Here is a 26,716-nt window from a genome sequence, read left to right on the forward strand (position 1 = left end):
ATCTCAGAAATAAATAGCAGCAGTAATTACATTTTTACACTTGGAACTCAGTAGTTCCAAAGTAGTTTTAAACAAACACTTCATTCTGAAGCTTGAACTAAGGGAAAAAAAAATGTTCAGCAAAGTAGATGAATAGTTGTAAGCTTGTTACAAATAGGTCACTGAACATCCTTTCAATTTCCATGCTGTTCCTTAAAGAGAGAGCAAAGCTGCAACAGTGAAATCATTTGAATAGGTATGGATTCCGGCTTACCTGACTCGTCTGTGTAAAAGAAAAGAGTACTGGAAGGACCAAGTCCTTTCATAGTTCTTGCAGCAGCAAAAAAACTATATAATGTAAATGGTGAAAGCTCTTCCAATATTAGATAGTTATCAGAAGTAATAAAAGAATAATTTTCATTTGGTCCTTGTAAAGTTAAATCATAACTTATTATTGCACCATTTGGCTTTAATGGGGGATCCCATGATAAGAGAACTGAGGTAGAGGAAAGGTTTTTAAAAGTGTTGATTATTGGTGAAGTTTCTGGGACTATAAAAGAAAAAAAGAATATTAAATAAAGCAAAAGTGAATTAGCATTAAAAAGAAGAGGTTTAATAGTAATGGGACTTAATTTTATTAGCAGATAATTATTTTAATTTTAAAATAGAGTTTGTTATGTTTATGGAAAGACTAATTATTTGAGAACAAACAGATTCTATATAAGAATGATGTTTTCTATCAGAAAGCCCCTATAAATTAGAAATCAGCTTATAGGCAATAAAAGGGTCCAGCCTACCATCTTCTTCAGTTTTGATGTGTAGCTGGGCAGTATAGGTATCAGAGAATCCCTTTTCTGTTGATGGGGTGATTTTTAATATATAATCAGTATATTTTTCCAGATTATCAAAATACATGCTTCTTTCATAGGTAACGAGAAGTGGTCTCACGTGGCGAGGAGTCTGCTGTAAGCTCAGAGAAACATAGTAGAAGACTAGACCATTTGGTTGAGATGGCGGGCTCCAGCTTACATTTATTGCAGTTGACGAAATGGACTCGTAAGTTAGGTTTCCAACAAACCCTTCAGGTACTATGGTAGGTAACGTACAAAATATAAGAATTATCAGTCACCCTAAATGAAATCTAAGTAAATTCACAAACTGAGGGTAATTGTTGCAGTGACATTTTTTATACCATCAGCTCTTACATCATTTAAATGCAGATGTAGTAAATACCACCTACTATAAAATATCACGACAAAATAATTATATTAAAAATGATTCAAAATATAAACCCTGTCATCTTTAATATGGGAGAGAATTGCTTTATATAATACTCTCTTGTCTTTTCTTTCCTACAACATGGAGGTTATCCATGTATTATACATGTACAACTGTGTATATATACACCGATATTTAAATATTTGATAATTTGTATTATCTAAATTATTTAAAAATTTTTTATTTTCTTTCTTCTAAAGATTATCTTTATCGTACATATATCACATCTAGGACTTCTCATCCGCAACAGTGCACAGTAAGTGTTTATTATTCCCGATGCTATAATGGCCACTGATAAAATTTATGGGTTGGTGAAAATACAGGGAGAGATCTGCATTTAAAGAATGTCTGAAATGATATTGACCACATACTGCACTAAAACAGTTTGCTAAAGACTCTGCAAGCACATATTTTCACATACTTTTTCATAACTTATTCTGTCACTCACTGTGTAAACTATTTAAAAGAGTGCTCTAACAAGGAAGGCATTCCCTCATATGTATCGCATCTGTTGGTTTACAATCTTAAGACAATAAACACAGAATCTTACTCTCCGCAGAATTTTAGGTCAATACCATTTCTCAGTAGGAGACTAGTCTTAAGAAATAAGTGGACACCAGAAACAAGAAGAAATAGGCAACGATTTTTGTGTCATTGTATTCTTGAAGCTGAAACCTGAAAAACATCAAGTGCTTCAATCATCACAGTTTTCTGAACACTCAGCACAAACAGGATACTGCTATAGCTCCATACAAGAAAATTCTGGGGTTAAAAAAAAGTAAAGACATTCCAGGTATCTGAGTCAAAATCACAGGAAGAAGCTGTATAGAGTCCTATGTGGATTCAAAGGTTGAAATGGAAGTTGCTAGATTAAAAAAAAAAAAAAAAAAAGTAGCTCCTAAAAGCAAAGGGACAAGTATATTAAGTATTGGAAAATCCATCCCTGGATGCAACAGCATTTTTCATGCTTATAACTTGGACGGCTGTGACATCTTCTGAAGGAATAAAAGTGACAGAGTCTTCATGAATGGTAGTAGTTTTCATGAACAGAGAAAGCTGTTATTCTAATAGTTTTATAGTTGCATTAAATGATTTCGAACTTCTATAATAACTAATTAAATGTGCCTAAATAAATTACAGATTTTGCTAGCAATGCATGCAACAGAAAAAAAGGTTCTGAAATAAAGTTTTAAATTAATCCTATTAAAGGTTAATAAATGCTTTTGGTTTACATACTGTCTTGATCTGTGTATACTTGAACTATGTCACTGCTTTTATTCCCATTTCCAACTGAAGTACTTGCTGTGACCCAAAATGTATAGTAGCTGAATATTGCCAGTTTATCTATTATTGCAGATACGGTCATATTGTCAAAGTCATTGGTGACTTCATGGAGTGTAAAATTCTGAAAAATAAACATATCATTTTAATTGTTCAGGATATAGTTTTAGCATACATAAACATTTCAGAATAATTATTACCCATGAATTGGTTGTCTTATTTTAATATGTCAATTTTTGAGAAAAATCAACATAGAAAGTTTTAGTGCAATAATTAAACTGGAAATATGTTGTGCTAAAAGAGGAATGGATGGTAGTAGCTTTTATCCTAAAATCAACATACAGAATAGCTAAGAGGAGAAACTTCCAGCTTATGGTGAATATTCACTGGCCAACTGAAAATGCTACAACTGTACTCTCAGTGTTCTGTCTTCCTTATGAAACATTCAAGTATTTTTCAAAACACTGACCATATATTTTTGAACAAGTTTAAGTATCCTATAAAAACTTTTGTTTTTTTTATCCTGTTAATGATGAAGAAATTATGAAAATATTCACCTCTTTCTCTCAAATTGTTATTATTCATCCTTAATGGGGCTTTTTTTTTTAATAATCATGCAGAGAGATAGGAAGTCAGATGGATTTTCTTTCTTCTATGCAGAGTGAGAGCAATTTTAAAAATCTTTTTCCTGACTCCTAGTTATATTTGTCCTAAGGCATTTTTCGATGATTAGGGAAATTAGGGAACTTATTTATGCAATCATTTCCTTTCTGAACATATTTAAACACAAAACACATAGTTAAAGAAAACCAATTCTAAAATAAAGGAAAATAGACTTAAAAATTATGTAGGTAATTAGTATGACTAAGTCTTAATAATAATGTGCATCTACACAAAGAAAGCTTAGTCATTCCAATCCCGACAAAACTTTGAACATCCTATAGACTTAATTCAATTCTAGCAGAGTAGCCTTCAATAAATCAACTCAACTCATAACTTCTCCTTCCTCAACTATAAAATAGGAATAATTATTTCTATCTCACAGAGAGATTTTGAGGATTAGATGATATGGAAGCATATAAAACAATATCTGGTATACAATTAAAACCACACTAAATGATAAATAGTTCATTTAAATGAAAAAACAGGGTAATCTGGGTGGCTCAGTTGGTTAAGCATCTTACTCTTTTTATTTTTTTTAAGATTTTATTTGTTTATTTGATACAGAGTGGGTGAGAGAGAGGCAGAGGGGGAAGGAGAGGCCGACTTCCTGCCTAGCAGGGAGCCTGAGGTGGGGCTTAATTCCAGGACCATGGGATCATGAGCTGAAGGCAGATGCTTAACTGACTGAGCCACCCAGGTGCCCTACACACTGACTCTTGATTTTGGCTGGGATCATGATCTCAGGGTCCTGGGATGAGACCCCATGTCGGGCTCTGCCCTCAGCCAGGAGTCTGTTTGACAGTATCTCTCCCTCCCTCTTCCACAGCCCCTCCCCTGCTCTCATGCACACATGTGTGCATTCTCTCTCTCTCTCAAATAAATAAATAAATATAAATGAAAAACTTAGGGTAGTCCATTTGACTAAAGTTTATAGTTAGGATGGTTCTATAATGTATCAAAAAATTAAATTCAGCAAAGTTTTGTGGTTTTTTTGCCAATATTTGGTGGAGGGAGGAATGAGTGTAATAAAAGATCTACCTCAATTTTGTGGTTGCTTATCCAGAAACAGGCAAGTTAAAACAACATAACAATGTCACACAAAATATGATCTGTAAACATCAATATCTTTCAACATATCTATCTTACACATGGAATAACTGGGTTACATGAAGTATCTTTTAAAAATATGAATATAATTAGTCATTTAAAAAGAAGGAAATCTTGCCATTTGCAACAGCAAGGATGAATCTTGAAGGCATGCTGCTGAATGAAATATGTCCGACAGAGAAAGACAAATACCATATGATCCCATTCATAGGAGGAAACTAAAACAAACAAAAAACCAAAATCCTGCACTCACAGATACAGAGAACAGATTGGTGGTTGCCAGAGGTACAGAGTGGGAGGAGGTGCGCAAAATGGGTGAAAATGATCAAAAGGTACAGACTCCAGTTATAAAATAAATAAGTCATGATTAGGTAATGAAAAAATATATTAATATAGCTTTTGAGTATAATTTTTAATTTTTCTTTGTTATGGAATTTATTCTGATTACTTATCAAAATAATTTACCTATTGACTATTCAGACATGAATGATTTTGGATCACCCAGAACTCATTCGTGATCAATATAACATCCATAAACATGTAATAAATTTGGAATTAGATCAGTTATCCAGATGATTATTTCAGTCATTTTATTAGATTTTTGGAAAAAAACTGTCTTTCAGCTTAAATTATTGAATTAAGATTTGCTACTTTGTATATATAAATGCAGCCAGAAGTTATATAGTGAAAGCATTCAAATTTGATTAATCCACCAGTACAGTATTTATTTAGCATTCCCGTTAGTAAAACAGGACACTATGTCAGGCACAGGGAGGAGATATGACATAAGTGGGTCAAAGGGAAAATGTGGAAGCGTTAATACGTTCTACTAAACACAATGTGCAGCAATTGAGGGAAAAACACATGAGATTAAAACACAAGAGATTAAATTCCCCAAGGTAAGAAGAAGGAAAAATCACTTCACCACAAACTCAAATGCTCCATAACTAAGTGCCAAAAATAAGGTTGATCTATAATAATAATTTTGTGTTCTTTCAACTAAAAATATTTACTGAGCATTAAACCTATGTATGATAGAGTACCAGGGGACTTTGGAGGATAGAATGATAAGTGTCACATGACCCTTTTCTTCAAGTTATTTGCTATGGCATAGGAGCTGAGACAAGTAAGCAGATACCAGGAATGAAAAGCAGAATATGATGGGCCCGCCATGAAGTATTCTACAAAGTTCTGTGGGAAAGAGAAGGAGGAAGACAAAAGCGTTATACTTATTCTGCTACATGAATTTTATTTTGAGGATTTCTTCTATTCTGCCAATACAAAATAGAAAATTAGGAAGTGAAGATGCTGTATTTAACACTAACTGGAGGCACAAATTAAAGCAGAGATGAACTTTAAGCAATATGAGAAATGTTTTCACATCATTAGCCTGTGCCCTCTTGCAACTGTCACACTTAAAAGCATTCTTAAGATTATTTAATAAAATATTACATTTTCTAAGATAGATGAATTATAAACAGGATGGTATCATATACCCAGGTTTAAATAAATAGGTTCATAAGATCATATTGAAACCATAGTTAGATGTTTACACTTCATTATTTAGACGTGGACAAAGAGAACCAAGATAGAATTTTGTACATAGGTCATAAAGTAAATTGTGCAGAGGCAAAACCTTTGCTCAGGTTTAGAACTACTGATACCAGTTTGCAATATTTTTGTTGAGTGGATGAAAGAAGAAAAATCTGCATTTTGAATGGTCTCTATGACATAATGACACATCGTTAAATTTATAAAACAATTGTATAAAAATAATAAATTGCACATTAATCTCATTTCTTTTCTCCAAATAGAGTAGAACAAAAAGGAATAGCAAAAACTGCTTAATCCACATAGAAGGGAAAAAAGCACCCTCCTTTCTTCTGCTGCTCTTAAGGTATTTGTTTAAAAAGTCTACATCTATAGCTACATATATATCTATATCTTCATGTCTTGGATAAAGTCGTTTTCCTTTTGGCATAAAGTTTTAAGTAGTCACACTTATTCAACCCCTACCCTTAGAGGGTTTTGAGCAGAATATCAAAACCAAACCAATCTTGGATTTCTCCTCTTCACTGCTGGGTTAGTCCTGAGACAGCTAGTAAAATTCTGGTCTGACTCTACTGATCAGTCTAAACTAAAGCAAATAATACAATAAATCCTGCTTTGTTTCCCGAGATTGTAAATTGTAGTATTTCTTTGAAATTGTTTTTTTTTTTCCAAATTATATTCCAACCCTATTTCTGATTCAATCACAACCATTCCAGTTTCATCCTTTTCATATATTAGAGGTCTATAAAATATTTAGTTTGGATAAATAGAGGATTTCTGTTGAGTAAATTGAAAACATTTCTCTAAATGAAATGCATCTTAGCTATCTTCATAACCATCATTCACATCAGAAAACTATGCGATCCTAAAACCCTGCAGAGGGTTAATATCAAGTTAAATAAACACATTACTAGTAGTTTTATTACATCTAATACTAAGTAACAACAACAACAACCCCTTCTGCTAGTAGTGAAAAATTTTTAAATTGAGGAAAAATACCCAAACATATCCAAACTTGCACTGTATACAAACAAAAGGGGAAAATTTAGCTAAGAAATAAGTGAGGGTAAATTAAACCATCAACTCTTTAGAGAACACTTCTTGGAGAAGTAGAATTAAGGGCCGTATTTATACACAGAATTTTAAATAGGTGGTCGCTTCATTGTTAGCAATACATTTGAAATGTGTGAGCATGCATAGCTAGATTAAAATGTATCTGACATTTTTTCCACCACATTTTCTTAACGTCAGTGGGAGTTTTACAAAATGTCTATGCATAATTATCAGTGTAAGAAAAATGATTTTTCTACCATGCCAAGTCTTTATCATCATCAACAAAACTGAAGGATATAAATAAAGAAGTAGGAGAAAACTCAGGTCTTACCTGCACAAAAGTACCTGTAGTATTTCTGTAATACACTGAATAATATTGTATAATCCCATTAGGTTTTGAAGGAGGCATCCAAAAGAGCATTATTGATGAAGAACTGAGATTTACATAATGAACATCTTTGGGAGGATCACTTGGTGCTACAAAATAAAATTTTGAACAGAAGACTGTACTTGTGGTTTCAAATAATGTTTTGAAATCTAAATACCTGTCTTTGATAAGTAATGACCATTGTTTTTCATAAAAAAATTAAATAAATAATAATACCTAATTAGCAGTCAGAAATGAAATTGAAATCCATAGGTTCTCACACTATATCTTAGCAATACCCAAGCAGAGGACTATTAGATTTTTTTACTCATAAAACACTATCTTAGCTCTAAAACATCCCCATTGCCCTGTATTTGAAAACAACATCATAACAAGTCTCCAATATAAAGCACATAATATGAAATTCTAATTTAACTTAGAATCTGGAAACAGAGAACAAAGGTAAAAAGCTGACTTGTGCATTTTGTTTCATTTCACTTCATGCACTGTGTTTCATTTAACAAATATGTAAAATGCTTACTAACTGTCAAGTTCTGTACTGGGTGCATTTGCAAATATAAACTCATTTAAGCCTCATAAGGAGCCTGTAAATTAGACATACATTGTTTCCATTAATATAGATAGGAAACTGAGGCACAGAGAGATTAATTTTCCCAACATCACAGAGCTGGGAAATGATGCAATTTTGCCTCCAAAATGATGACAGATGTTGGGTTTAATAATACATTTTGATATTTACTACTTATTTTTTCTACGTAGGATATTCTTTTACTTGGCCTACATCCAAAAGAACTCACCTCCCTCAGGTGTTCGAAAGTTAATGATACTGCTTCTCATTTTCCCATCACCAAACCTGGTGCTAGCTGTTACATAAGCACTATATTCAATATCATAGTCCAAATCTGAGAACTCTAATGATGTTTCAGTTACATTAATAGCTTTAAATGATGATCTATCCCTGAGAGAAAAAAAGAAATTATCTGTATAGTTGACTATTAAACATTACACATACATTTTGAGCACAAGCACATTAAAACAGGATAAAAATGTCACTTATTCTGAAAGGCTGAAGAGTGAAATTCAGAATAATTCAATAAATAACTTTCTTTTGTTTTCAAGTATATCCAGTAATTTAATCAAGTGTTAATAAGATATTCATACATGAATTTGCTTGGGCTGATTTCAATAGATCTCTAGGAATAGTATGTGGTCCAAATAACTACACTACTCCTTTTCATACCCATGTTTTAGTTGTTCAAATATGTGTTCTTTTTAAGTGTTGACAATATCTTATTTATACTCTTTATTTGTCAAATTCACTTTTCATATGTATTGTACAAAACTAATATTTACCTTAGACCAATTCAAAAAAATAGTAAATATTTGAATGGTAGTATCAACTAAAATAACAAGCTTATGGGTTACCCTTCATTTATTCATTATATTAATTAACCTTTAATTATTAATTTCTAATAATAAATTATGTACTAACTGGAAACATACTAAAAAGAATGTATGTATAACATACAAAAAAGAAAAAGGTAGAGCTCATATCTTTCATCAAATTAAAATCTTAGAAGTATTTAAAATGTCACTCCACAAAAGGAAACACAAATAAATGTTGATTAAAAACTCTCCAAGTAAGTACTGAAATCACAAGAGGGAAAAGAAAGTCTAAAGAACAAAATGTTGCTAAGTAATAAAATACTACAATTATCTTATTTCATGCTCATAGAGTTTCTATAGTTTTGAATTAAGTATTGATTAGAATCTAAATTAAAGAATGAACATGTATAGAGGGGTGCCGAAAACAGCATTTAAAAAAGAAGTTTAAGGGCGCTGGGTGGCTCAGTCAGTTAGCATCTGGCTCTTTATTTTGGCTCAGGTCATTATCTCAGGGTTCTGGGATCGAGCCCCACATCAGGCTCTGTGCTCAGTGGGGAGTCTTCTTGAGGATTCTCCTCTCCCTCTGTGCTTCCCCCCACCTCTGCCTCTCAAATAAATAAATAATCTTTTTAAAAAAATTAGATTTTAAAAAGCAAGAAAATTAATTATGAAAGAATGTAAGGGAATATGATCAACATCACAGAAAAAGTACATATCTTTCACGTAATCTCATTTTTCCTCTAAAGTATCACAAAGCACCCAAGAAGTAAATGGATATTTCCTCTGAGTAAAAATGCTCTCTCTTTGCCATTAAAATAATGAAGGGTATCCACAAAGACAGACATTTCAGGTGTGGTTTTACTATTACAAAAGTGTCAATCCACTCCAAATATTAAGTGTGGTTATCTGAAAAGTAGTTGGAAAGCTTACCATAGTGAGAAAAATATGGATCCAGAGTATGAGATTGGAGACGGGCAGGATTAGCAAGGCTGTTCAGCAATTTGAAACAGTTCCATCAGACTGTCTCTCTCAGAGACAGTCGGGACTTCACTGAGACCCAGGAGGGGGCTCTTAGAACTTAATGCTGTGGCTGTTAGTCTCAGAGAAATGCCTTGTCACAGAAACTCTACCCAATTCCATACTCCTGTCATTGGTCACAGGTCATTAGACACTGCAGTATGGTTAATCCAATTCAGATCTCCAAAGCTATGGAATTAGCTAAAGTAATCTAATTGCACTTTATCTATTTTAAAAATTCCTTTTCAAGCATATTTTTCAATGTTATCCTCTGCCTTGTGTCACTACCTTCTTGCCCTGATCTTCACAACAAAATACTGCAGATGACTATGCCTACAATAAGAAAAACCCTGATTATGTTCCATAAATAATGTAGAGTGGAGGCAATTACCTGGAAAAGGCAGGTCAGAGTACATTTTGTCTCCTATATCCAGATATTTCGGTAAGAAGATAGTCTTTATGAATTATCTGAATAACAAAACCAATAATCCACCTCAGCATATACCAACATAGTTTCTAAATCTGTTCTGGGTTATCCTGAGACAAAATAGTACTAACAACATTTTTCAGATACTGATACATCTTGCTGTTTCAGGCTTGTTTGTTTTTCATTTGGAATTTAGGATTGTTGCTGATATTTTAATGACTAAGGTAAAAAAAAATATCTGAGCATAAGTAAACTCAATTGAAATTCCAAATTCTGATCCAAATTCAGAACACAGATAAAGAGTTTGCTCTATAACCGAGAACGTGGAAGTAAAATATGAGGGAAGTGCTCTGTCTCCAAGGAACTGACTCCACCCTCCTGCTCTAAAGCAGTTGCCAGATGGGAGGAAAGACCCATGAACCTCTGGGCTGACGCCTGAGCTCTCTGCCTTCCAAAGAGGAATCTCGGAGCCGTCCTGCAGCTCAGATGGGTCACTCCGTCCCGTGCATGAGAAACCCTGGCTGGACACTGCCATCATCTTTTGGCTTTTAACTGGCTTGGTTTAAAGACCTCCGTTTTGTTCTTACTAGTTTGAAAATATTGTAACAAGAATGTTAGGTGTTCCGTTAGAGTTTTTTATTTCCACTTGTAAAAGTATGTGTTCTTCTATATCTTGATTGTTTTTGGCTTATTATGATTTATGTGATTAACAATAACAATAATCTATATCCTTATTTTTTTGTAATTCCCTAATTCGGATGTATCATAGTTATTCAGCCATTCTTCTGTAAAACTAACATTTATGTTGCTTTCTCTCTCTCTCTCTCTCTTTTAGTTACTAATCATGATGCAGCAATCATTCTTACACAAATGCCTTTTCATAACGGCACTTGAATTTCTGTAGGTTAAATTCCCAGTAGTGTAATCATTGATTCAAATGGTTTGATTTTTTTTTAAATGATTACTGTTCCAAAATTGTTTCTGTCCCAAATTATAAATGATTATAATTTAGAGCCACAACTACAACGTGTGAGAGCACACCTTTTGGCAAACTCTTATCACTAGTTTGGATATTAATCTTTTTACTTACTACAGGCTTGACCAAAAAAAAAAAAATCTATTTAATCTATACATCCCTAACCATTTGTGAGATAGAATATCTTTTCATATGTATGTGGTCCTTTCTTCTTTTTTGCATATTGTACACATTTCCTTTCCTATGTTTTACTGTAATGGTTTAAATGGAAAACAATATATATTAGCATTAGAAAGACTAATGATTAGTCTATATATTAGACTATACAATAGTCTAATATATATAGAATATATAGAATAGAAAGACTAATTATTAGTCTATATATTATATTAGACTATATATTATATTAGACTATATATATAGTTTATATATTAGAATTAGAAATACTTCCAATTAGTACTCCAAACAAAGGATAGATACTTCCCCAGGCCCTCTGAATTTAGAAATGATATGCATGCAATCAACATTTGACAAAATTTATTGAACATTTACTTTATTCAGGAACTATATTAAAAATATATATGAGTAAGATGTAGCCCCTGTTCTCAAAATAGAACAGTAAATAATTGTAAAACAATTCATTAATAACAATGGGATCCCTTTAAGTACAATACCTTCCCCATCCCAACCACCAGTGGCTCACAGCAAAGAAAAGTTGATGAGCAAAAAAATTAAATCAGTGAAAAAAAAGTTAAATTTGTAAAATTTATCTATTGGTAACATTTAGAAAAGGAGAATAAGGCATAACTCCCAAAGATGCAGGAAACTGTTGACTAGAAAGTTAGTTTGTAAGGTTTGTGCGTAGAAGAGGGATGGAAGAGAAAGAATAGAGGCCTCCCTGACAAAACAGGTTTAAGTCTTACATATCCAAAAGGATAAACTGTGTGGAAAAGGAAGGAATATAAATATCAACAATACTTAATCTCTGAAGTAGGTAACTTTCAACAGCAGGCAAACCTACTAGTCAGTGTAAATTTTCAAATTGAGAAAAAACTTGAGGGGAGTACTCAGTGCTTTCATATTACTGATTTAATTCTGGAAACTTATTCGAACATCTTAAAAGCTTTCTTGAATTTGAGATATCAAAATAACTTGAATAACCTTGAAACCAGGCTGAATAAATAGAAAACGCAGTTTTGCTCTCTATCTCATCAGTAACACCAACGTTACCAAGAAATGTCTTGGGATGGGCTTAATGTAATCTTTAAAACAAAGTTATTTCCTCATTAAGTTATGATTTTTTTTTTCCAAAAAAAAAGATCACATTTTGACTTCTAGGGCATAAAGGAAATTCTAGAGTATAAGAGCAATTCTTTTGGTCTGGGTTAGCACTTTCTTTGCTCATCTTTTACCACATCAAGATCGTGGTAAGCAAGAATCACCAGTGGAGGAATGCTGAGTACCAAAATTGCCTGGGAAGACTCAGACAAATTCCACTTCCCTAAGCATGGACATGAATGGTTTTCCACACAAGGTCTGAGATCCTTTGGAAAGGCGTGGTCTTAATTCTAACTTTCATCATTTGGTATTTTGTTCCATGTGGGTAATCTAATCTAATGACATATCCATCCTTGCCCATTTCTATGTTTTCAAAGCTATAATCTGCTGTTATATATTCTAGATTAACCATTTCACTCAGTAAATAACACTTCCAATGATAATTTAAACATCCACATATATGACTCCGTCAAATACTCTCTTCTTCTATGAACAGGTGATTTTCACAAATTTTTCCAGTATAAGGAAACTGCTTGACTATGTTGTGCTTTAGTCTAGAACAATTACCTGCATAGCTGAGTTCATATAGACTCACAATTATGTATTAAACAACCCCAAACTAATTAAGACAAAAATGGGTGCATATTCTATGATCCTAAAGCTCTTAATAGTGTTTCAGAGAGAGTCTGAGTAAAAGCAGGGTATTTACTTGTCATTGCTATTATTCTTACTGTCATCATTTGGTTAGCTGGTTGATTTGGTTTGGTTTTGTCTTGTTTGTTTGCCCTTGCAGAAAAGACACACTTATAAGATTAAAAGAAAAAGAGAATGAAGTTGAAGATAGGGAACCATTTATAAACTATGATCTTGGAGCAGACACACGGAATTAAGGACTGGAAGATAGGAGGAGGGATTGTGCTTCAGCTGAAGGAGAAAGATTTCATTCCCTGAGAGTAAATATCCCTTAGGCCAGAATGAGAAGTTTGAATTTTATTAAAAAAGGACTAGAAAGTCCTTGGAGTATTTTCTCTAGCAGTGTGATCTTTGGGTCCATGGCTAAAATAAAAATTTTAAATCCCATAAAATATTGAGATTCATATTCTCCTGATAGATGGGCAGATAGAGACATATGTATACCCTTATTCAAGCCTCAAAAATCCATGTGTCTGGGCTGCCCACCTCTCTAGCTTCATCATCTCCTGCTTTCCTCCTGAACCATTATACTCAAGATATAGGGTTGCTTTGCTGTTATCCCCACAAGCTTCTTACTGTTAACCACATCTAATGAAATTATTTGAGCTCCTACATCCAATTAGCATATCCTGGATTTTCAGCCATATGTCAATAAATTCCTATTTTTGCTTAAGCTTATTTAAGTTGGGTCCAGGCACTTGAAACTAAAAGTCTTGACTGAAACCTCTTCCTGTTCTCCCAGCAGTTTCTCACATGCCTTGATCCTGTGTATTTCCACCATCTGCATCCTTCCCTCCCTGAACAAGCTCTATTTTGTTTACATGCTATAGACAGAGACCAGCAATCATAATGGTTTGCACATGAAACAGTGTACCTATTCTCTCACAATGAATATAGTCCATCAATTAATGTAGACCAATAACAAATCAGTGATTTTTTTTATAGAAATCGCCCATATATGTTGATGCAATAAGCTTAATCTATTATAACCCTACAGGGTTATTAGTGTTTCTCACAAATACTTTTATCAAACTAAGACTTCCCTAATTCTGTAGGTATACTGCTGAGTATTTAGAACAGATGCCAGATATAGCACTTATTCCTAGTGATTTGATAAATGTATGATTTAGAACTAAGACAGATCTAGGCATGAATTCTTTTTTTTAATTAATTAATTTATTTTCAGCATAACAGTATTCATTATTTTTTCACCACACCCAGTGCTCCATGCAATCCGTGCCCTCTATAATACCCACCACCTGGTACCCCAACCCTAGGCATGAATTCTTACTGTTATCTTCTAGCTCTGTAAGCTCAAATAACTCCTTAATCTCAGAACTCAGTTTTCACACCTACAAAATGGGAATAATATTCTCTTTATGGTGTTTTTATGAGAAATAAATAAAGAAATATAGGTAAGGAACCAAACACATTTGTCCCAAAATATTAACTACTACACTATCCCTCTTGGCCTTTTTGCCTAGCTTTCCAAGATGTAGTGTTCCCTAAGTCTGTAATACAAGGAAATAACAATCTCTCCCAGCTGTGTACATATCACAAATGTGATTTAAAGACCCCCAAATTGAGGGTGTAAAGATTCAAGATCCACCCAAACAAAATAAATGACTAAGAAGACTAGATTTGAAATAGGGTGTGGTGGGAACTGTGGTAAATTGTCAAGCAAATGCCCCATCTAAAGACAGCTTCTATTTAACTCCAGCTGATTTTTTATCAAAGGGAATATGGCAAACTTCCTGATTTCTGCAAGAAACAAAGGAATCTGAAGTTTTACTAGAGATCTAGTCATTGTAAAACGCTGACAGAATTCTAATCAAAATTGATTAACGGTTCACAGGTCCAGCAAAGCACAGGTGGCCCACAAGGAGCCTGTATGTGACCTGACACCCACCTTCATCTAGGTCATTCAGAAAAACAACTAACAAGATAGAACTGACATGGAGTTTTTAATATCCCCCTAGAAAGCTCAAGTTAAACAATTCAAGGGTATCCTTGTATTGAACCGCTTTCTCTACATGTGTTCCTATCTCTCCCAGCCGAATGTGACCCCAATAATCCATCTTTATAATGCTACTTATCAACATCCTGGCACGGTTCACTCCCATGCCTCCAAGGCTTCATATTCATTGTCCTTAATCCACAGAGGATAAATTCCAAGACCCTCAGTGGATTTCTGCCTGAAACAACAGGTAACTCTGAACCCTATGTATATTCTTTCCATACATACCTACCTAAGATGAACTTTAATTTATAAGTTAGGCACAGTAAGAGATTAACAACAGTAGCTAATAATTCAACAGAATGATTATAATAAGATACCATAATAAAGTTACATGAATGTGGCCTCTCTCTCTTAAAACATCTTATTTTACTGTACTCAGCCTTGTTCTTGTGATGACGTAAGATGATAAAATGCCTACGTGATGAAATGAAGTGAGATGAATGGCGCAGGCATGGTGAGGCAGCATTAGGTTCTTACCGACCTGATAATTTGTCAGGAGGATCATCTACTTTGGGGCTGCAGCTGACTGTGGGTAGGTGATATTGCAGAAACCAAAACCACAGTTAAGGGGAGACTACTGGACTGTTTCTGCTGAGGTGTTCTACTGATTTATCAATCTAACTTTACAACCTTCCCTTTCTGATTATTGATCTATATTGTATGCTCAAACAGGTAATTTTACTAGGGGGGGGAATACTGTAGAAAACTGGAAGCAACAGAACTAAGTATAATTTTAGCATATACAAGGCCATTTCCAAAGTTAAACTTTTATGTTATGGGGGAAATTATTTGACAATTGACATTTTTTAAAAAGCTGACTTCCTAATATACTACTTAGCAAATATTTTTAGAATTATTTCATACACATATTTTATCTCCAATTAACCTACAATAATTTTTAAATTCTCTTTATATTTTTATCTCCCCACAGAGTTTAATAAACATTTGTCAGACTGACTGATTCAAAATTACTACTAAGAAAATGAGAAACATTTAAAAGCCAAAATTTGTACATAAGCTAGAATTTTCAACATTACTTTCACTCCAGTCTTTTAGCTATACCTTATATGGCATTCACCTGGAAGTTTTATAAACAACAACAAAAAAAGAAAACTACTGTTAAGTTTTACTAAAAATATAGAAGCAAAATTGCTAAACAAATCTAAGTTGAGTTCAACTACAGATGGTTCCCAACTTACAATGGTTATTATAAAGGATTTTTCCATTTCACAATGATGTGAGGAGCAACACATATTCAGTAGAAAGTGTACTTGGAATTTTAAATTTTGACCTTTTCCTAGGCTAGCCATATGTAGTAGAGTCCTCTCTTGTGATGCTGGGAGAAGCAGCAAACCACAGCTCCCAGTCAGCCACACAATCATGAGGATCAACAACCAATATACTTACAAGGATACTGTACCCATATGACCATTCTGTTTCAGTAAAGTACTCAATAAAGTACATGATGTTTTCAACACTTTATTGTAGAGGAGGTCTGTGTTAGATGATTTTGCCCAACTCTAGGTTAATATAGGTGTTCTAAACACATTTTGGTAGGCTGGGCTAAGCTGTGATATTCTGAAGGTTAAGTATATTAAATACACTTTTGACTTAATGATACTTTCAACTTAGGTGTTTATCCAGATGTAACCTTATTGCAAATTAAGGAAGATCTATATAAAGTAAATAAATGAGCTTTGTATCAGTTTACTACAATATTATACCTCAATCCAAAGTGTATTAAAAAAAGCAACTGCTTCAATGGGAATTCATTTATTTAATGGTGGTTGCCCTTGCAATGCAAAGACTGTTTATCGTTTAGACACATGGAAACATAACATCAATACAACTGAGGGGAAAATGCTACTTTACCATTTTGATAAACTGATAAAAGCTATTACATAAAACAAAGTTTAAAAAGAAACATCATTTAAAAATGCAATTAGTTAAAGCAGATTTCTGTGCACACCATCTAAAAACCAAATGTGACTCACATAGTAGTGGTTATTCACCCACTTTTTGTAGAGAAATATTCATGACAGAGAGAAGTCAACCATTATAATGAATAAAATTGGCAGTCTGGATTTTGTAGATACACTGAAAATAAGAAATATCCAAAGATGTTGTTTTTAAAAGAATTTGGTAATTACTGGAGCAACCAAAATAATGGAAACTGAGAAGTATGAAAGAAATGTGAACCCCTGAAACAGGAACACTGTTAATAACAATATAACCATTTATCCAGTATTTTAAGAGAACCACACAGATAATTGAAAGGCAGTGCCAGAATTCAACCCCATGTCTCCAAAAGTGTTCCAAGTCCGAGTTTAACAAAAAAATGTAATATTAAAACCTTTTATAAGGAGTTCTTTCTATATCCTTTCAAATATAATTCCTGGGAGGTCTTTGGTTAGAGGTTGTTAGAGTTAATATAGTAAGAGTTTATTTTTTAATCTCAATAAGTTGTGAAGTAACTTTAAAGTTTTAATAAATTTATGTACCTTTAAACAATATTTATTTTAATACTTAAAAAGAAAGATTCACATATTCATTCCAACAACTTTATCAGGCTTGGCTGTCCAATAAGTTACACACACACTCAGGCACTCCGAAGGTCATGGAACGGCTTTTTAACTGAACGAGTCAGGACAAAGTGGCCACATTCCCACAACTGGACTCCAAGTTCATTTTTCACAAGGACACCTTACTCCAAACAGGCTGTGGGGCAGCTGCAGTTGAACCCTGCCCCTGGATTATGAAACCAGTGAAGTCAGCCTGATTCTCATGGCTACTTTGACTTCCAAGTGTCTTATTTACTGAAGTGGAACTTTCTGAATGGAGAGGCTGAGCTATTGCCTGCTCAGTAAAATATACATATAAAATTTTCAGTAACATCCTAGACTCAGACAGGCAATCAACAGTAAAATACATGTCAGTAGCCTGTTCTTGACAGATGATATAGCAGCCCTGGCTCAAGGATTTCTTTCCCTACAAGAGTCTTAATATTGTTGGCTAGTTGATGCTTTGCTTTTTTTGACTATTTGCTGGTCTTGATGAATTTTCTGTGATCCAGGGTGTGCTCAAGTATTTCTTTTGGAGTCATCCTACAGCTGGGGATATATTTCAATGCCTTAAAAGAAGTTCTCTGGCTCCCTCTATAACAAAGGAGGAAGTGATTCTCTTGGGTGATGCCCCATCTATTGACCACCCTAATTCTGCATCTTAAACTCTCAGCTGATCCTAGGAGCAGCTTCTCTGACTCAGTGTCTCTGTGAATAACTCCAAATGACAGTAAGAAGGGCTTGTTCCTTCTCAGGATGGAGAGAAAAATGACAAGCCTCTTACAAAATCCGTCTTCAGTAAGCCACCATATTCACAAGATCTAAAAGCTCCTCTAGTAGATCATCTGGAGCTACAGAAGGATGTGGAAGTCACCTTTGCAATCCTGCCCACTGCACATTAGTGACAGCATCTGGCTACCTGAAGGTTAAGACAGGAATGCTAAGAGAGCTAGGGCACTAGAATAAGCCTGAAGTTGGATCAAGGATAAAACAGAAAATCAGAAGCTTGAAACTAGAAGCTATGACTACAGGTGAGCAACAACACAATTCCCAAAAAACCAGGTAAGATGAGCTGTAATATCCACAGACTTGAGATTCCCTGACCCCACTTTCAGTGGGCTTCCCTTGCACCTAGAATACATCTTACTAAGTGAGAAAGAACAGAGACACACCTCAGAAGAGGAGAGAGAATGCACCACTGGGAAGTTGAATTTACATAGCATGAACACTATATAGAGGGATGAGATTGTCCCTACAGCATGGGCCAGAAACCCCAGTTGTAAAATCTTAAAGTGATTCTCACTTTTCTTAACTTATTTCACTTCCATTTTTTCTAACTCAATAACATGGTGTTAAAAATCTCAAAGTCATCATTCTTTATTCAAAAGTCTAAAAGTCATCATTGATTCATCTCTCTTTTTTTATCCTCACATCCAATGTATCTCCAAGTCCTGTCAACTTTCTTTCTTAAATGTAGAAAAAAGCTACCCACTTCTGTCCATTGTCAGTAACATCTATTGCCCAGACCACTAAAATAGTCTCCTAGCTACTATCCCTGCCAACAGTTTTGCTATCTACAATTCTTTCTCCATAAAGTATCCAAAGTGCTTAAAATTATCCAATAATTCTCATTACAGTTAAAATTAAAAAAATCATATCCTTTTTGTGGCTTAGCTCCTGACCTTTGGCTGCCTTCAACCTCTCAGTATGACCCTGTCTCTCTAACCCCGCAAACAACACTGACACCTCTGGTCTTCAAAATAACAAATTGTGTTTCTTCACAGAGCCTATACAGCTGATGTTCTCTCTTCTTGATAAATTCCACCTTGTAGATCTTCATTTGATAAAAAGCTTGTCATCCAGACTGTGAACTCTGGAAATGATTTCCTCAAGCATCCCATCAAAAATAGTTCTGTTTCCCCTGACTTTCCTTCATTTGTTTGTTTCTGGGATATTAGTCCACTTTAAGACTGTAAGCTCTTTGACAGCAGGAGGCATATGTATGTCTCCTTCACTGGTATACAGGCACTTTATCAGTTTTGTTGAATGAAGTAATGAAAAATTGATAATGAATGAACTGGGCCACAGAGGAGAATGGTTACCTTCTTCTCATTGCTTCTCTTCCTACTGATATTTCTCATGTCACCCTCAATTTTTTCATGACTAGGCAAAATGACTAGGAATCAAGCAATGAAAAAAACAGGAAGTGTAGCCCTAAAGAGTGGTATGCAAAGGGTTTAAAGAGATATTATGGAAAGAAAAGTCTTAGTTTAGGAAAGAGAAGAGTAGACTTCTTTAAAACATCATAGCCTCTCAGTGTTGGATCTTCAAGTCAGGAATATAAAGGTAAGAAATGCCTATGTTCTGTATGATATAAATTGTATTTTCTGAGTTGAAATATTTAAAATCCACTGGGAAATATTACCTGGTGAATCGTTGCAAAGGATTTTCATTAGCTTAAGGTGAGGATTTTTATTTACTGGGTTTTCATGAAGCAGTAGAGCCATGTTGTTAACTGATGTGAACTGATGTGATGTGAGTATTTAATCATTTACACAACTGACACATGAATAGGTAATCAGGGTAAAGGTGATCAGAAAAAAAAATAGATGCACTGCTTCAATTTCATTGGAAAATTGGCTGTAAATAACAGATCTATGAAGAAATATCTTTCAGTTAAATTTGTTAAAATTATTCTGCTCAAAGAAACTTAACAAAGCAGTGATATACAGAATATTTGTGTAAAACTGAGTTTAAAATTATATGCTTGTACATATAAGTTGATTAGTCAATGGCTTTTAAGAGCAGAAATTTAGTATAATTATGCATGATATATACATTTTTAGGTACAAAAATTATATTGTTTGACTATGGTTGGACCTTTTGCGTAGTATGGGAAAGACTTGTTTCTTTAAAAAAACATATTAACTAGCTTATTAACAATCAGGTTCTTAATGTAGCATCACATTCTAAAATAAAAAAAACTACATTCCTATTATGTTACAGATTAATACTTGTTCTCAGAACTATTTCCAAAAAAGAAAGAAGTTTCTTACCAGACATAAACTGTGTAATAGAGGATAATTCCATTTGGCTCCAGGGGTGGTTGCCATGACAACTTCACCGTGATACCAGACAACTGTTTTACAGAGAAGTCTTGGGGGGGAGAATCAGGAGCTGAAAAGTTAGGGTAAGGATAATACATTTTATTAAACATATATAAGAGAACACTAAAAAGGAAACACCCAAAGTTTTCACTTCAAACGTTCTGGTAAATGAAATCAGGTACAGCGCCTTTCTCCATGAGCATGGGAGACTAATTGTTTACTTTCAAAATGAGATGATAAAAAGAGATTTTGCATGGTGGCGTTAGAACATCTGTTTCTGTGATTCAATGGAAAAAAATATTTCATGAGAAAAAAGAACAAGAAGTATGTCACAGTGATTCACCTACTGTTCAAGTACATCTTGGTAAATTATCATCCTCTAGTAAAAATAAAACGACTGGGGTGAATAAATATAGTGTGTAGTAAAAATGCTCCTCAAACAATAAAAAGAGATGGGGAAAAAATCACACATTCAAGAAGAGGTAAAGTGATAAGCATAACAAGGAGAGAGCAGTTAAAATGACTGACCTCACGAATAAAAACTACATTCTTCAATTTCACTTGCTTTAAACTGTAAAATAGTATCAAAATCTGTTCACTGAGTCTTCAAAATTGAATGGTGACAAAGAAAACCAGTGTGGCACATAAACAAGAACATGGTCAGGTTAGGGTCTGCTTCTAATTCTGCTGTGACAGCATAAGGATTCAAATACCTTAGCCATTCTGCACTGTACAATCACTAAAAAAATTACTAGCAACCTTCTTAACCAAGTTTATATTCACATTTAGATAAAACGTTTAGAATGGCATTTCTCAGCTACTGTATAGCACCATAGTAATGTCTTAGAAGATTAATATACAACTTTTTGCATACAGAAGGGTATAAATCATTAAAACTTTTTTATCATTGTTATAGTTATATATGGAAAGTGAACTCATAGGTAGCTGATAGAAGTTTTAAGAATTTGTTCAGATCTTTGAACAGTCTTAATATATATATTAGCACACATGCACATCACTTTTTGTAATAATTTGGAGAAAACACGACTTGAATTATTTTAATTTTTGATTTTCTGAATAATCTCAGCTAGAGTTGTGGGTATACATATGCTTGTATGTGTGTATGTGCGTTTTCATTATTTTGGTAACAACTTTCCAACAACAAAAAAATTATTGAGCAGAGAAAAGTTTTATGAGATGAATTCTAAAGAATAATGGTGACAGCTGTATTCATGTTTTCATTTGGTATTCTCACAAGCACTACAATAAAAATGCTATCAAATATTGATTATCACAAGAATCCATATATCACTTGGAAATGTCTGTTTCCCAAGATATGAATTACTTCTGAGAACTCTGTCATTTGTCAAAACAAAAGCTTATGATATTTTTACTAACATCTTTGCAAACTTAACTTTTTTTTATTATTGGAAAAAAAGGATTTCCATCAGAAATAGTACTGATTTTGAACATAATATGTTGTAACTAAACATTTCTATTCTATAATATGGTGTTAGGCTTTTATGTCAAATATCAGATAATTCTGAGTGTTTTATTTTTAATTTCAGGATATTCTTGGGTATTTTCCTTTTTTATGTAAAACTTTGTGTTGCTAACTAAATACAATTACCAGTCTAGCTAAACAAAATATGCACTATTATTTTGGCATTTGTATTCTGAAGTACAATTTAAAAAAATGAAATTGGTGAGGGAGATTAAGAGGTATAAACTCTCAGTCATAAAATAAATGTTAAAAAATTAAATTTACTTTAAAGAAAGAAAGAAGGAAATTAGAATGCATACATGCAATATCTTCTTTTTTAAGATTATTTATTTATTTGACAGGCAGAGATCACAAGTAGGCAGAGAGGCAGGCAGAGAGAGAGAGGAGGAAGCAGCCTCCCCACTGAGCAGGGAGCCTGACGTGGGGCTCAATCCCAGGACCCTGGGATCATGACCTGATCGGAAGGCAGAGGGGCTTTAACCCACTGAGTCACCCAGGTGCCCACACATGCAATATCTTTTGAAATCTCTCCAGTTCATCATGACAGAGCATATGAGAATAAGTGAGAAGGGCATGCACAAGACTCCTCCTCCCTCTAGCTGCTGTGGTCTTTCCTATCTCTCATCCTCCCTCTTCACTCACTTCCCGCAGGTCACAGCTTAGGTGTACCTTCCTTAGCTACTCTTCCTCTGATGCCTCAGAGTAACTAAAATTCCTCTTTTGTCCTTAGGAATTACTTGGGGGAATATTTAAACCAGTGACTAAAGCTACAAAGATTGTTCATCTACACACAAATCCAATTTAGATCTCTTCACTAAACCACAAGTTTCATGAGGGCAAAGAGCGCCCAATACCCAAGAAAGCAAAGTTTCTCAGTCATTTATCCATTCTTGATTTGTTAAAATTTTTCAATAAAGGGGTCTGTTCTTCACCCTTTTCATTAGCAAATATATTGATGACTTGGCCAAGGACTCAGATGGTAAATTCACTATGATGACATACCGTGATGTTTAGCAGTCCAGATAATTCAGATACACCGTATAGTTTGGAACTATTGACTTATGTGGTAAAAAACAAAACTCTTGTCAGCTCAGCATATATGTTTACTACTGGTTTAAGTTCTTCTTATAGACCTCAAATTCTTACCATCAGGACTATTTTATTAAATTAGAAAAAAAAAGTGAGTACTATGTTCACAGGGACGTTGCATAATGGTTCAGTACATCTTTCGTAGGCATTATCTAAGATGGAAAAAAGAGCCAACCTCACCCATGCCCCAGTCTTTAACAATTGTCCCATAGGGAAGGATTTACTTATTAATTTTTACTTTCTTTCAGCACAAAGAATTCAACTATGAAAAAATGAAAATTTGAACAAGTGCGTTTTGATGGAGAAATTAGCATAGTTAGGAGATGCAATGACAACGGAAGACCAACCCACGAGAGTATTTAGAACCTGGGATAAACAGAGCGGCCCACCAGGATGCTTTGATGAAGTAATTTGATGGAGGCAAAAATAGGGAAGAACCTGAAATGGAGAAGAAGGCTCTGAAGACCGTCATTTTTAATAAAATAAGAACAATGCAGAGAAAATCCTTCCTTCTTCTTGAAGTATATAATGCATATTTTGTCCTGGTGAATGATTAGAATCTGAACATCACAGAATGTGAGCAAACTTGAGGATGGAAAAATTTGAAAGTGGGGAGGAAGATACCCTACAAACACTTATGATACATCCCTCATGACAACAGGACTTCCATTTGCAGAAATATAAATAACAGTCTCAAATATATACAATGTATAAAACATAAAATGCAAATCCAAATCCCAAATATATCCCTCAAAAGTAATTTTCCTAGCATGATATATGCCTAGAACTTGGTGAGGTACCTGTGTAAAGTGGTCTCAGTAGTAAAGTTGATTTTATTCAGGTTAGGAAAAGACATGTTTAAATATTCAATATGAAGGCTATTAACATTCAAGAATAGCATCTTGGCAAATTATGTAGAGAAACCTGGACACTGGCCTGAACTCATTAGCAAGCTAATCCTAATATAGTAAAAAAGGTTGCAGGTTGACATAACAGAATCCGCTACAAAACTGATATAAATGTCTATTCTTATGAACATTAAAGTTGAAAAACAGTCATAATATACAGTAGCTGATGTTCAAACCATTCAAACCAAAGTTTTAGCCTTAAAATTTCCCATGAAAAAAATACTGCTGATTTCTTACAGAGCAAGGATGACTTCAGAATTAAAAAAAAGAGCATTTTATACCTGATTTTTTTTTAACATAAATCTAACTTTGCTAGCTTCTTTAACTGTGACATGAAATCTCTCTAATGCTGGCATAACACACAACAGATAACCCAAATCTTATAGAATTTTTACTTTATACCTTCATTTTATATACACACATTTTTTGAAATGTGATGGATTCAAAATATATGTATCCACTACTATATTTACCATCTTCTTCAGTCAGTACACTTATGGGCTCACTCCGCACTCCTTCACCCCTAAGTGTACTAGCAGACACCTCAATCTTGTACTGGGTATATTTCTTCAGTCCTAAAAAGAAAGTAAATAGATAAGACTTACAAAATATCCTTTAGTAATACACAAGAGGCAAATTATGAAATGACCTAATATTCCAAAAGTAAAAACTAAATGAAAATGAAGTGTTTTCAAATAGTAAGTCTTATTACAAAGCCAAAATGATATAGGATAATATGACAAAGGACTGACTTAAAGTATTCTTTCATGTGACTCTAATAAACTCCTAGTTTATTTAACTAAAAAGCCAGAACTGTCATACCCCGAATAAAACTAATCATATTTACCATTTATAATATGAAAGCAAGCCAATATTTTGTGCCTACTATCAATATTAGTGTAAAGGCCCAACACTACATATTATTTTTACCTTTAATGCTCTGGGTCAAAGAAGTTGTATTTATAGTTCTTTCCTCATTTCCATTATTTCTCCTGAGATAAATTGTATATTTTTGTATGATTCCATTAGGACTACTTGGGGGAAAGAATGACAGCTCAATCTCTCCAGAAGATATATTTTTGTAAGTAATATTTTCTGGTGCACTGTCAGGCACTGGGAAAAAAACAAAAACAAAAATGCATAAAATAATTCCATCCTAAAAATGTATTCTGGAAAAAAAATGAAAATTTTGCTGAAGTCTTCACTCAAGTGCACAAGGATATGTATATAAGAACATCATAAATGGAATAAAAGATACAAAACTTATACAGTTACAACTATGTAAGAATTACATCTCAAAAGAAAATTTCATCCTCTGATTCTACAGAATAATGCTTATAAGATGATATTTTTATTAAAATAGTGGAGATGGTATTAAACTTTCTATCACTGCAGAACACACAGATGCAAGAAAGAAGTTTGAGAAACACCTAAAAATCAATTCTGCCCTTCATTAATATTGATAATATATAAAAGATTAATAATTAGTTTGGGTGTAAAACGAGATGTATGATAAGGCAAGGAACCTCTCCTAGTTATAATATTGTACAGTAGGACTGAGCAGCAAACCAGTCTCCCAAGGATACAAAATAGCATTGATAAAATACTAGTTTTGGGGTCCTGGGTAGCTCAGTGGGTTAAGCCACTGCCTTCGGCTCAGGTCATGATCTTGGGGTCCAGGGATCAAGCCCCACATTGGGCTCTCTGCTCAGCGGGAAGCCTGCTTCCCTCTCTCTCTCTGCCTGCCTCTCTGCCTACTTGTGATCTCTCTCTGTCAAATAAATAAATAAAATCTTTAAAAAAATTAAAAAATACTAGTTTTATGTATCTACTAATGCCTTATTATATTGAATCCAATATAATGGTAAAATGGTTCTCTACACATATTCAAATCCTATTACTACATGTGGGATTCTGACTCTGGTAAATATTGAAACAGGTACCCTAAAACTGAATGACTATCTTAATTAAAACAATTAAAACTCTTCATAAAATTAAAATAGGGGAGCCTGGGTGGCTCAGTGGGTTAAGCCACTACCTTCGGCTCAGGTCATGATTCCAGGGTTCTGGGATTGAGCCCCACATCGGGCTCTCTGCTCAGTAGGGAGCCTCTGCCTCCCCCTCTCTCTGTACCTGCTTCTCTGCCTACTTATGATCTCTGTCTGTCAAATAAATAAATAAATAAAATAAAAACTAAAACAAACTTTACAAGAATTGCAGAGTGGACAAGAAAGTCAGAAATCTGTGGTAGCCAGAAAACAAAAGAAAAAAAATAAACAAAAAACAAAGTTAAAATGGGTATCCTGAAACAGAAGCTGGTAGGAAAGCCAGCTTTGTCTTAGAGAGGACTGGCCAATCCTGGCGATGTTTTTGCATTAACAGCTGTGTGGAATGCCAGATAAAGAAGAGAAAGCCTTGGGCCAAGAGCAGAGTAAGGAATATCCTTGTAT

At 34.0% G+C, this 26,716-nt stretch overlaps 1 protein-coding gene across 1 annotated transcript in view; it reads right to left on the minus strand.

The window, feature by feature from the left end:
* Nucleotides 1-26,716, minus strand: part of PTPRQ (protein tyrosine phosphatase receptor type Q) — a 193,453-nt gene that overhangs the window by 127,900 nt on the left and 38,837 nt on the right. The window contains exons 15-22 of the mRNA XM_059402405.1: nucleotides 25,197-25,379; nucleotides 24,740-24,841; nucleotides 20,715-20,835; nucleotides 8,098-8,258; nucleotides 7,244-7,389; nucleotides 2,494-2,662; nucleotides 777-1,067; nucleotides 254-529 (exon numbers count right to left, since the gene is read on the minus strand). Of these exons, the coding sequence (XP_059258388.1) occupies nucleotides 254-529; nucleotides 777-1,067; nucleotides 2,494-2,662; nucleotides 7,244-7,389; nucleotides 8,098-8,258; nucleotides 20,715-20,835; nucleotides 24,740-24,841; nucleotides 25,197-25,379 (1,449 nt within the window). The remainder of the gene's footprint in view (nucleotides 1-253; nucleotides 530-776; nucleotides 1,068-2,493; nucleotides 2,663-7,243; nucleotides 7,390-8,097; nucleotides 8,259-20,714; nucleotides 20,836-24,739; nucleotides 24,842-25,196; nucleotides 25,380-26,716) is intronic.

This window comes from Mustela nigripes, chromosome 6 (assembly GCF_022355385.1).
Source record: "Mustela nigripes isolate SB6536 chromosome 6, MUSNIG.SB6536, whole genome shotgun sequence".
Classification (NCBI taxonomy): Eukaryota; Metazoa; Chordata; class Mammalia; order Carnivora; family Mustelidae; genus Mustela; species Mustela nigripes.